The sequence below is a fragment of the Rana temporaria genome, chromosome 2, assembly GCF_905171775.1.
Source record: "Rana temporaria chromosome 2, aRanTem1.1, whole genome shotgun sequence".
Taxonomy (NCBI): domain Eukaryota; kingdom Metazoa; phylum Chordata; class Amphibia; order Anura; family Ranidae; genus Rana; species Rana temporaria.
In genome coordinates this window covers 30,525,784-30,538,499 of record NC_053490.1, presented here as the reverse complement: position 1 = coordinate 30,538,499, position 12,716 = coordinate 30,525,784, and the positions used below count along the sequence as shown (strand labels likewise).

The 12,716-nt window shown below is 46.8% G+C and overlaps 1 protein-coding gene across 13 annotated transcripts in view; it reads left to right on the top strand.

Annotated features, from left to right (window-relative positions):
• Nucleotides 1-12,716, top strand: part of EMSY (EMSY transcriptional repressor, BRCA2 interacting) — a 110,466-nt gene that overhangs the window by 56,628 nt on the left and 41,122 nt on the right. For 8 of the 13 annotated variants that reach the window (XM_040340008.1, XM_040340003.1, XM_040340002.1 and 5 more), the window contains one exon: nt 8,115-8,198. The exons of the other annotated variants lie outside the window; for them this stretch is intronic. In XM_040340008.1, coding sequence (XP_040195942.1) covers nt 8,115-8,198 — 84 coding nt within the window. The remainder of the gene's footprint in view (nt 1-8,114; nt 8,199-12,716) is intronic. 13 annotated transcript variants of the gene reach the window in all.

Sequence of the window (12,716 nt, the reverse complement as noted above, 5' to 3'; positions counted from 1 at the left end):
TCTTTTTTTTTTTCTGCAAAAAAAAAAGTGTATTGATTTTTATTCAAAAGGTGAACGTAGCCTTTAATAGGCTTTGTATAATCTAAGGCCCCTTTCACACTGAGGCGTATTTCAGGCGTTTTAGCGCTAAAAGTAGTGCATAAATAACGCCTGAAATAAACCTGCCCCAGCATTCTCAATGCACTGGCGGCAATGCACTGGCGGGAGGAAAAAAAAAACTGTAAGCAGCATCTTTGGAGCGGGGTGTTTACCGCTCCTTCCCATTGAAATCAATGGGAAACCGCAGTATTAGCCCTTTTTCGGCCGCTAGCGGGGGTTAAAACCACTCCGCTAGCGGGCGAATATCGCAATAAATATGACTGTATAGCGGCGCTAAAAATCGCGTCATTTTATCGCCACCGCACCTCACATGCCCGGTGTGAAAGAGGCCTTGGCCTACAGGTAGCCCTTGTCCTGAGAGGTGGGGGTTGCCATTACTTCTAAAAATGAAAATTGCATTGCCGTTTTGCTGACCATCTTAAGTCAATATTTTGAGTCGCTTACCACTATAAATATCCTGAAAAATGTAATTTATACTTGTTCCAGGTCACTGACTCAAATTATTGAAGGCAGAGGTTGGGCTTCACAGCGTAAATTTTATGAAAATAGTTTGGCAATGGTGGCCTCCATGTTTTTTTATATATTTATTTATTTATTTTTTGACTGTTTTTTTATTAAAATTTTCAGTACCAAACCAGCTCAAAAAGAGAAGTTTTCAGTGGAGCGATTAATTTATCCAGCTTGGTATATAAAAAAAATCCCATTTTTTTTTTTTTTAAAACATAAATACCTTATTTATCGCGGTATACCGCGCACCCCTAAAGTGCCCCCGAAATTCCTGTAAAAAAAAAAAAAATGTTCTATGATTGCATTACTTAGTTTTGGTGTCTTCCCAGCGTCCATCGTCCGGTCCGGCGTCCGTCTGCGGCCTCGATGGTGTCCTCCAGGCTTCTCCAGCGCGCGCCTCACGTCGAGTCCCCGCTTCCCGCGCTCAGTTTGAACGCCTCCGCCGACATATACTGAGTGCAGTACACTCGGGTACATTCGGCAAGGCTCGGCGTTGCTTGCGCTCACACTGTGACGTTTATGCGTGAGCACGAGCGAAGCCGAGCCTGGCCGAATGTACCGGAGTGTACTGCACTCGGTATATGTTGGCGCAGGATTTCAAACTGAGCGCGGGAAGTGGCTATCGGCGTATATCGCGCACCCACGATTTCCCCCTTATTTTAAGGGGAAAATAGTGCGCGATATACGCCGATAAATACGGTAAATGCACTTTATTTTTTTTTATTCATTTTAAATTTTTTTAGCAGGAAAAAAACAAACAAAAAAACACCCCACAACAAATGCAAATGCATAAGCATTTGTTTTGGGGTGCTTTTTTTTTTTTTTGCTAGGAGCCTATAAAGCATCGCACCCAGCATTATCAGATCACGGGTGCAGTTCTCAATGGCAGGCAGTTACACAATGACAGGGAGACTCGATGAACTACTCGGAGAGCTCAACAGCCTCCCGATAGTTAATTGGGAACTATAAGCCGTCAGCCGCAAAGGAAGGTCTGTGTTTTGTAGTTCAGAACTCTGAATGAATGACACGGCCGTGTGTGCGGAGCCCTGCATTGTTGCCTTCCTCCTGCTGTCACAGGGTGGTGGTGGCGGGGGTTGAGTAAGCAACAACATGTTCCCAAAAGGGAACTTTTCTTTTAAAGCTTAGTTTGAATAGAGTAGGGAAGGGTTGGACTCTCTGCCAGGTTTTTATTGCTGTCTGTGTTCCCACTGGGACAGTTGATTTTTTTTTTTGTGTTTTTGCTGGGGACCTTCATCGCTGAGAAAGGAGATCCTACCTTTTTAGAATTTTCACCAGGACAGCTTTCATATCAGCAGACCAATCGGATCCACCTGTCTGTTTTTTAGACCACCCATTGTTCTCTATGGGGTGGCAGATGTTAACGGACATGTGTCCGCTGGCATCAGATCGGATAAAATTGGCTAAAAACCGACGGATGGGTTATACGTTCACCAACCGTCTGGCAGATCAGCTGACCATCAGATGAAACGGACATACAATCCGTTTCCATCCAACCACCCCATAGAGGAGAGTGGTCAGTATCTGTGCCTGCTCTGCATAACCGATTAGACATGGACCCGTCGTCCGCTTGCTCAGCGGGGAGATCCCACTGAGCAGGCGATCTGTGTCTTCTCTGTATCATGTATCTTCTCCTTGTGAAAGGGGCCTGATGCCCCGTACACACGGCAGACTTTTTACAGCCGGGAAACCCGAGAACCGGCTTGGCAGCTTTTTCCCCCTACACACGGCTGGTTTTCCTGGCAGGAAAACTGCCATGAGAGCTTTGGCCGGGAATCCTGGCCGTGTGTATGCTCCATTGCAGTGTTTCCCATAGGAAAACTGGTGGGGGGAAAAAGACCGCCGGGAATCGCGGCAGAAAAAAGAGAACATGTGTTTTCTTTTTTTCCCACTGGGATTCGCAGCGGTTTTCCTATCGGGAAAACTGCCATGGAGCATACACACGGCAGTTTTCCCGGGCCAAACGCGGCCTTGGCAGTTTTCCCGGGCCAAACGCGGCCTTGGCAGTTTTCCCGGGCCAAACGCGGCCTTGGCAGTTTTCCCGGGCCAAACGCGGCCTTGGCAGTTTTCCCGGGCCAAACGCGGCCTTGGCAGTTTTCCCGGGCCAAACGCGGCCTTGGCAGTTTTCCCGGGCCAAACGCGGCCTTGGCAGTTTTCCCGGGCCAAACGCGGCCTTGGCAGTTTTCCCGGGCCAAACGCGGCCATGGCCAGTTTTCCAGACGGGAAAACTGGTTGTGTGTAATAAGATGGGGATTCCCCTCACTGTTGGAGATGTTCTCTCATTTCTTGTTCCTTCTCCAGGACAGGAACTGAATGGACATTTCTTCAGCAGGACTGACCATTAAAACCTGATGGGGGGGGGTTTATAACCAATTCCTTCTCTATTTAAAACTTAAAGACGTTTTGGCCGTGCAGAAATGTTTAATATTCATTCTTGTAATGGGTGTGTATTTTCTGTGTTACTAATACCATGCAAGACTTTATTTAAAAAAAGAAAAAGATATTTCGGGAACAGGACAAGTCATTTGTCTCTAATGATTCTCCAATGCTCGGATGGCTTGCTGTACAAATCCTATATTCATTCATGCTGGATATTACTTCAACGGAGAGTTGCTCCTCTCATACAATGACGACTCTTGTTTACGTTCGCTTTCCCTTGTCCATTAACAAGAAGCCTTGTACAGTATTGTTTACACTGAGTGCAAGCCATTTTGTGAATGAGCAAGTGCAGAAGCGAGGCAGGTAAACAGGATCTCCCCTTATCCATTCATAGAACACCCAACATTCAGTGAAAAGAATACAAAACTTTTTGTGAATAACGGAAATGGGGAGACAACAGGATCTTTTAGACCCCTTTCACATCGGGGGAGGTTTTCAGGCTCTTTAGCGCTGGAAATGGCCTCTGCTAAGCGCCTGTAGATATGAAGTATGAAATGATCCAATGATTTTTTTATTTTTTATAATCTTTTTTACATGTGTGTCAACATGCATCAATAATATTACTTTTTTTGTTGTGACCCTAGTTAGTTGGCACCTACAAAAAATCCCAGCTCTTGCTGAGAGCATTTTTATTGTATCCTATCCAATATTGATTGGGATGCGGTGCCTTATGAGATCTCCTCTGATCAGTTTATACTGTGCAATCCCTTTTGGACATCCCTTTGGACATCATTAACAATAATAATATACAGGATTTATGTAGAGAAAACAAAGAGAAACCCCGCCCTCTAGTTGATCAGTGCTTGGGGAACATAACGGCTTTCATTTGAATAGCTGTGTTTTCCCCGCCACACGTTGTCATATATAGCCCCTCCCCCTTGTCCAGGCACTTTGATAGACAGATCACCCGTCCCAGGATTGGATGGGTGATCTGTCTATCAAAGTGCCTGGACAAGAGGGAGGGACTATATACGACGACACACGGCGGTGAACACACAGCTATTCAAATGAAAGCTGTTATGTTCTCCATGTGCTGATCAACTAGACGCCGAGGGGGGGGGGGGGTTCTTGGCTTTCTCTTTGGGGACACATGACTGCATTTGGGGACACATGGACACATTAAAAAAAAAAAAGTATCGGTAATCAGTATCGGCGAGTACATGAAAAAAAGAATCGGTACTTGTACTCGGTCCTAAAAAAGTGGTATCAGGACAATCCTACTGCATGAGGTATCCTTTTTAAAGCGAAGCTGAAGCAAAGTAAAAGCAAGTGTAAACAGGACTGTAAGCTAACCATTTTATTTAGTGACAGGGGCTTTGACTGGCGTTCAGAGAGCTTTAACAAAGAGTATCCGAAGCCTTGTTTTAAAGCAAATGTAAACCAGCCCTTAGGCTTAATGTACATGGGACGTTGTAAGACCTCCCCTGAGCGATTTAACTTGACAGATGGTAAACAACGGTTAAAACTGTCAGATTTGCCACGTTTACATGCCGAGTTTAGCCGTGTTTGCTGTTTAGGAGTGTTTTTTTTTTGTATAGTAAAAAATGTATCTCCGTTAAAAACGCCTGTAAACGAAATGTGGCTAAATGCGAGTTACTGCGTTTAAACGCTTTTACATTTCAAATGCCTCTGAACATCCATCCCAAACGCATTTTTTTATTTTTTTGCTTTTCAAAAATTGCTTCTAAACTCAACTGCCTGGTAACGACTATAAATGACCCTGTGTACATGTACTAATAACGCACAGGAGAGTTCAGGGGCAGCTGAAAGAAACGCCCAACTGCTCTTAACCACTTAAAGCGGTCCTCCACCCTAAAGTGGAGTCCCGCTGATCGGAACCCTCCCCCCCTCCGGTGTCACATTTGACACCTTTCAGGGGGGAGGGGGGTGCAGACACCTGTCTAAAGACAGGTATTTGCACCCACTTCCGGCCACACGCTACGGGCGAAAGACGGGCATTCCGTCACATCCCGTCTGTCGCCCGTTGTGTGCTGGGAACACTCGGCTCCCAGCACACAGCGTGTGAGCCAATCGGCGGGCGCAGCGCGACTCGCGCATGCGCCGTAGGGAACCGGGCAGTGAAGCCGCAGCGCTTCACTTCCTGGTTCCCTCACCGTGGATGGAGGGGGGAGCAGCAGGGTGACGAGCGATCGGCTCATCCTCTGCTGCGATCACCGCTGGACTCCAGGACAGGTAAGTGTCCTTATATTAAAAGTCAGCAGCTGCAGTATTTGTAGCTGCTAGCTTTTAATATATTGTTTTAGTGGCACATCCGCTTTAAGGACCACCTCCTGCACATATACGTCGTCATAATGGCACGGCTGGGCACAAGCGCGTACCTGTACGTCCTCTTTAAGTGCCCAGTCGCGGGCACGCGCCCGTGACCCGTTCCGAACCTCCGTGACCGCGGACCCGATCGCCGCTGGAGTCCCGCGATCGGTCCCCGGAGCTGAAGAATGGGGAGAGCTGTGTGTAAACACGGCTTCCCCGTTCTTCACTGTGGCGCTGTCATTGATCGTGTGTTCCCTGTTCTAGGGAAACTCTATCAATGAAGTCACATGTCCAGCCCTGCCCCCCTACAGTTAGAAACACAGATGAGGTCACGCTTAACCCGTTCAGCGCCCCCTAGTGGTTAACTCAAACTGCAATTGTCATTTTCACAGTAAACAATGCATTTTTAATTCATTTTCACAGCAAAAAATGCCAATGGTCCCAAAAATGTGTAAAAATTGTCCAATGTGTCCGCCATAATGTCGCAGTCACAAAAAAAATCGCGGATCGCCTCCATTAGTAGTAAAAAAATAAATAAAAATGCAATAAAACTATCCCCTATTTTGTAAACACTATAAATTTTACGCAAACCAATAGATATATTTTTTTTTCCCCAAAAATAGGTAGAAGAATACGTATCGGCCTAAACTGAGGAAAACATTTTTTTAATATATATTTTTGGGGGATATTTATTATAGCAAAAAGTAAAAAATATTGCATTTTTCTCCAAAATTGTTGCTCTATTTTTTGTTTATAGCGCAAAAAATAAACGCAGAGGTGATGAAATACCACCAAAAGAAAGCTCTATTTGTGGGAAATAAAGGACGCCAGTTCTGTTTGGGAGCTACTTCGCACGACCGCGCAATTGTCAGTTAAAGCGACGCAGTGCCGAATCGCAAAAACTGTCCGGGTCCTTTACCTGCCTAAAGGTCCGGGTCTTGAGTGGTTAAACGTCTGTTTACCAGCAGCAGTGTACATGAGGCCTAAGTGTATGGGAGACAAAACGCTCGCTCAGTGCCACAAGAAGAGCAATGTCCGGTATGAATGAAGAGCGGATTGGATTGGTACAGCAAACAGCAGCCATCCAAGTGAAGGATAATTGCTAGAGGTAAGGTAAATGACTTGTGCTGTTCCCAAAATATTTTTTTCCTGGAGTTCTGCTTTTAACTGGACAGCTCCAGAAAGCTATTGCTGGCTGCAAATGTAAAGTTTGTCTATGGGGGGGAAAAAAAGAAATGTAAAAAATGAAAGCCTTATAATTGGCCTATTAAAAATATAAAACGGAACCATAGAAGTTGGAACATTAAAGCGGAGTTCCACCTAAAAATGGAACTTCGCTTAACCCACTCCTCGCCCCCTTGCATGCCACATTTGGCATGTAATTTTTTTTGGGGGGGAGTGGGGGCTTCAGGAGAAGGGGACTTCCTGTCCCACTTCCTCCTTCCGCTGAGGGGCTGGAAAGGCGATTAGCTTAATCGCCTTTTCACAGCCCCTCCCTGTAGGCGAGCGCCTGTCCAATCGGACGGCGCCGCTCGCGCATGCGCAGTGGGTGCCCGGTCGTGAAGCCGAAAGCTGTCACTGCCGGGTGCCCACACTAAGAATGAAGACGCCGGTGAGGGGGGGCGAGGAACGGAGCCCCGGCCGGCGCATTGCTGGAGCCGTGGAGCAGGTAAGTGTCTGTTTATTAAAAGCCAGCAGCTACACTTTTTGTAGCTGCTGACTTTTAATAAACTTAAAAAAAAAAAAGGTGGAAAACCCCTTTAACCAGCTTGTTGTAGCTCAGAGTCCAAGAGAATAGGGCTGACCTATGGTGGGAAGAAGTCCAACACACATGTACTTTTCATGTTGCCATTTTATTCATCTCATATTCATGTGTACCGTATACTACTACACCTGTTTTATTCATTCATTCTTTCTTTCGTTCATTCATTCCCTGTGCCATGGGTCGTTGCTTGTAACTTTGTTTTCATTTTAAGTTCCAACTCAAGCAAATACGATCTCATCCTCTGCAGTCGGGCTGTGCACGCGCTACAAGGGTTAATAGCCTGTTTTGTATCTAGGGGAGAGGAGAAACCTTTTTATTTACCAGATACTCCGCTCCCCCGGCAGCCAATCCGGCGGTGGGACTGTCCCTCGACATCCTCACGTCCAGTGTGGTGCTATGGACCCTGCTCTGGTCTTGATGACGTCGGGACCCTATACCGCTGGCATGTAGGGATGCAGACACTGCAGGGAGGAGCGAAGGGTCAGGTAAGTAAATCTCCTTTTTATTTTTCCCCTTAGACCTAAAGGAGTCATTAACCCTTGCAATGTGGGCACAGGGTTAATTTTTTTTTTCATTTGCATGGCGTTGGGCTAAGAGGGACTATATACACTGGCAGATATCCTGCGGGAATGACATGTAGTGAGACATCTCTTGGAATGTCATGTGCCTCTATGCCCTTCCGCGATCTTCCAGCCAATTAGATGCATATGGCACACAGTTGGTGAAAGAATCCTTTCCTTTCAAAAGAGAGCGGTCATCCATCAGTTGCTATAAAGATCTCCACTCACAGAAATCCCTTGTTTCTACATTCCTTTTTTTTTTCTTTTTTTCTTTTTTGGCCTTATTGCATATGATCTAGTAAAGGGTTGCTTTTTATTTTACTTTGTGCACTTTTAAACTGGTAAAAAAAAAATGTACAATTTTTTTTTTTTGTTTTTAAACATTTTCAGAAAAAGAATCTAGAATTTCAGGCTGTTAATTGGTGCTTTTTTCCCTTTCTCGACACTTCTTTCAGCAAGTGCACCTGTATTAAACCAAGGCAGGAAACGAGCAGGGTCTAACATTGAGCACCGCATTATGTTACCAGTTGTATTACACGGTAGGTCGCATCAGGAAGGACGAGGCACGAACGTAATAGAACAGAGAAATGACAAGATATTGACCTTTTAGGCCATACTCGTTGCTGACAGCAAGAGCAGCTGTTTCCTATAGAAGGATAAGTGATTGTAAAGTGTCTTGTTTGTTTCTATATATAAAAAAAAAAATGTTATACTTGCCTGCTCTGTGCAGTGGATTTGCACAGAGCAGCACGGATCCTCCTCTTCTCGGGTCCCTGTTCTGTTCTCCTGGCCCCTCCCTCCTGTTCAGTGCCCACCACAGCAAGCAGCTTGCTATGGAGGCATCCGAGCCACAGCTCTGTGTGTCTATTCAGACATGGAGCCGTGACCGGCCCCGCCCCTTTCTCTCCTCATTGGCTGGCTGACTTTGACAGCAACGGGAGCCAGTAGCGCCGCTGCTGTGTCTTAGCCAATCAGGAGGGAGCGTCCCAGGATGGCCGTCATTGCTAGATAGAGATGGGGCTCAGGTAAGTATGAGGGAGGCTGGCGGGGGGGCGCGGGGGCACTACACACGAATGCATAGAATGCTTGAAGACAAAAAACCTTTTGACTTTACAACCCCTTTAAGTAGGGCTGCAACGGATCACAGGTGATCCGTGATCCAAACGGGTCACCCCCTTCGGATCGGCACACACTGTGATCCGCGGATTGCCGCGGCTCCGGAGCTAGGCCGAAGCCGCGGCCTTTCCTAATGTTATGTCCGCGGCTCCGGAGCTAGGCCGAAGCTGCGGCCTTTCCTGAACGTTATGGCCACGGCTTCGGCCTACCTCCGGAGCCATGGCTGTAACGTTAGGAAAGCCCGCGGCTTCGGCCTAGCTCCAGAGCCGCGGCTATAACATTAGGAAAGGCCGCGGCTTCGGCCTAGCTCCGAAGCCGCGGCCATCTTGGTACACCCGGCAGCAGCCCTCCTCCTCTGTTTACACCCACAGAGGAGGAGGAGCCCGCATTCCGACACACCGCCTGGAAGTGACTCTGTCTTGCCTGAGGGGGGGGGGGGGGCTGTCTTGCCTGAGGGGGGGGCTGTCTTGCCTGAGGGTATGTGGATATTACAGTGGGGGGGGATGTGGATATTACAGTGGGGGGGGGGGGATGTGGATATTACAGTGGGGGGGGGGATGTGGATATTACAGTGGGGGGGGGATGTGGATATTACAGTGGGGGGGGGATGTGTGCATATTACAGGGGGGGGGATGTGTGCATATTACAGTGGAGGGGGGATGTGGATATTACAGTGGGGGAGCTTTTTTTTTGCCGATCCGAAAAATGATCCGATCCGTGACTCCTGATCCGAGGAACGATCCGAACCGTGAGTTTTTTGATCTGTTGCACCCCTACCTTTAAGGCTCGGTTCACACTTCTGCAACCAGAAAGTCACGCGACTTACAGTGCTACGTTGCCAGGCGACTTCAGCAAGACTTTGAAGCGACTTCAGGGAATGGCTGTGTAATCTTCCTGTAATGTCGGTTCCAAATCGCATCATATAAGATGAGGATCCGACTTGGAGGTGACTTCCATTAAAGTCTATGGGCCCAAGTTGGATAGAAGTCGCCTTGAAGTACAGGAACCTTTTTCTAAAGTCGGAGCAACTTCAGTAGTGCTAATTAAGACAGGTCTCATTGGCTAACATGGGATTTCACATGTCACACGGCTCACAAATTAGATCCCAAGTTGCGGCAGTGAGGACTGGGCCTTCTGGCCAAAGGTCATAAAGGACATATGGCCAAAGGGACACCTGACCATCCAACATGTAATATTGACATTCCATTATAAATCCATAGGCATTAGTATAGAGTTACTCTTTGTGGCTTAAGTCCTTGTTCACACCAGTACAACTTGTCATGCGTTTTGACAGGTCAAATCACACCCTAATTTAAAAGAAGTCGCCCGATTTCAACGTCGGTGTGAATCAGGGCTTAAAGTGTAAGTTCACCTTCTCAGAAAAAATGAAAAGGTGAACCTACACCCTTCCCCTATCAAAGCTGGTGGAGCGGTCCAGGGATCCAGGGATTTGTCGAGTTTTCTGGCTTCCAGGACAGATCAGCGTGATTTTTGATTGGTTAGCGCCGCCACGTGACTGCTTTGACCAGTCTAAATTGCACAGATGCATCCTGAAAGCCCTACAGAAAATTAGTGGAGATTTCAGATCCCTGGACCACTCCACCAGCTGTGTGGGCACTGAGAGCTTTGATGGGGGGAGTGCAGGCCAGGAGTGCAGGCTAGTTCGGCACCTGGACTCGTCTACTACAAAGCCATGCGGTTGTCATAGATGTATGCAGTTTAGCATTGTCCTGCTAAAATATACAAGGTCTTTCCTGGAAAAAATAAGTCATCTGGATGGGAGCATATGCTGTTCTATAACCTGGATATATCTTTTGGCACTGATGGTGCCTTTCCAGATATGGAAGCTACTCATTTCATATGCATTAATGTTACCCCCCCTCAATACAATCAGAAATGCAGGCTTTTGAACTGAGCGCTGATTACAAGCTGGATGGTCCATCCTTTCCTTAGTCTGGAGAAGTCAACACCCATGGTTGCCAAAAAGAATGGAAAATGTTGTTTTGTCTGTCCATAGAACAGGTTTCAACTTTGCAACAGACCATTTTTAAATGAGCTTTGACCCAGAGAAAACAGCAGTGTTTCTGGATCATGTTCAGATATGGCTGCTTTGCATGATGGAGCTTGATGCACCTTGCATTTTTGGATGGCCCATGCAATTATGTCCATCAAAGAATCATGCCTGTTCTTAATGCAGGGCCACCTGAGGACCAGAAAATTGCCAGCATCCAACATTGCATTTCAGCCTTGTCCCTTGCACACAGATTTCTTCAGATTCTCAGTCTCTTGACTATTATGTGCCATAGCTCATCACCCACAGAGTTGTATATGGTGGTGGTGGTGGTGGGGGGGGTGTGTAGCGTGTTGGGGCACCTTCTTCTTTTCTTCTTTCGTTCTTTTAAAGTGAACAAACCCTTAAGTCTCCTTTCTTCTGGGAAGACATTCCACACGATTTTGGAGTGTGACTGGGAATTGGTGAGGTCCAGGTACTGATGTTTGACAAGACCTGGCTCCAGTTCACCCCAAAGATGTTCAGTGGAAATGAGGCAAGGAAAGGTTATGGACTGCTGCACTCTTTATTGTAAAAAAAAATCTAAAATACAAGTCACAGCAGAAAATTGGACAAACAAGCTGACATGTTTCACAATTAAAGTGGGGGTTCACCCAAAAAATAAATTTTTAACATTACATTCAGCCGAGTTGTTCTAATGACAATCGGCTGTGGTGTTTTTTTTTTTTCCCCGTACATACCGTATTTTCATCGCCGCTTCCGGGTATGTCTTCTGCGGGACTGAGCGTTCTCAATTGATTGACAGGCTTCCGACCGTCGCATACTGCGCGCCACAAGTTGCCGAAAGAAGCCGAACGTCGGTGCGCAGGCGCCGTATAGAGCCGCACCGACGTTTGGCTTCTTTCGGCAACTCGTGCCGTGCTGTATGCGACGGTCGGAAGCCTGTCAATCAATTAGGAACGCCCAGTCCCGCAGAAGACATACCCGGAAGCAGCGGTGAAAATATGGTATGTACGAAAAAAAAACAGCCGATTTGTCATTAGAACAACTCGGCTGAATGTAATGTTAAAAATTAATTTTTGGGTGAACCCCCGCTTTAACAGTGCTTATTCATAGCTTATCACCTTGATCACATGAAAATTGTATGGTGCAAAACACCATGCGATTTCCTTGCAGTTGCATTTTTCTTCAAATATTTTATTGAGAGAACAGGTACAATGAATACTGTCACAGGATACATTTTTCAAAAATAAAGGAGGATGCACAATTTTGCATCGAAGCAACAGGGGCGCAGCCCCAGAGGTGAAAGTAGGTAGTGACGAAGCTAGTCGGTATACAATATAACCAAAACATATCTTAGCAAGGTCAATTACTGATGCCCAATAGTCAGATGGTTACAAGCCGTAAGTACGCAGGACTTGATTATTATCCGTATGTCACGAGAGCCATGAGTTATGCGGTGGTGTGAAAGGGGGACAATTGCAAGGCAAGGTTAGTACGAGAAAAGTAAGTGGTAGGCCCCCTTCTACACGTTGAGTTCTCAGATATTGGGACGGAAGGTGTGGCTGACGTTACCTTGGTTGCCCGCTCCCCTGAATATTAACTAAAGATTGGGGGAGCCTGTAGGTGTAAAGAGCGAGGAAGGGGGTTGGGGGGGGGGGGGAGTCGTGGAACTAAGGAGGAGAAAAGGCTAGGAAAGAAGTCATAGAAGAGCAATGACAATGCCCTGGGGGAGGAGTAGACGAGGAGACCCAGCGGGAAGCATCTAAGACACGTGCCAGGTGTAAGTCGAGGGGACTGCAATGTTTCGTCAGCTGATATTGGTCCACTGAGGAGGAGAAAAAGCTAGGAAAGACGTCGTAGGAGAGCAATGACAAGGCCCTCTGGAGAGGAGTAAACAAGGAGGACTAGCGGGAAGCTTCTAAGACAT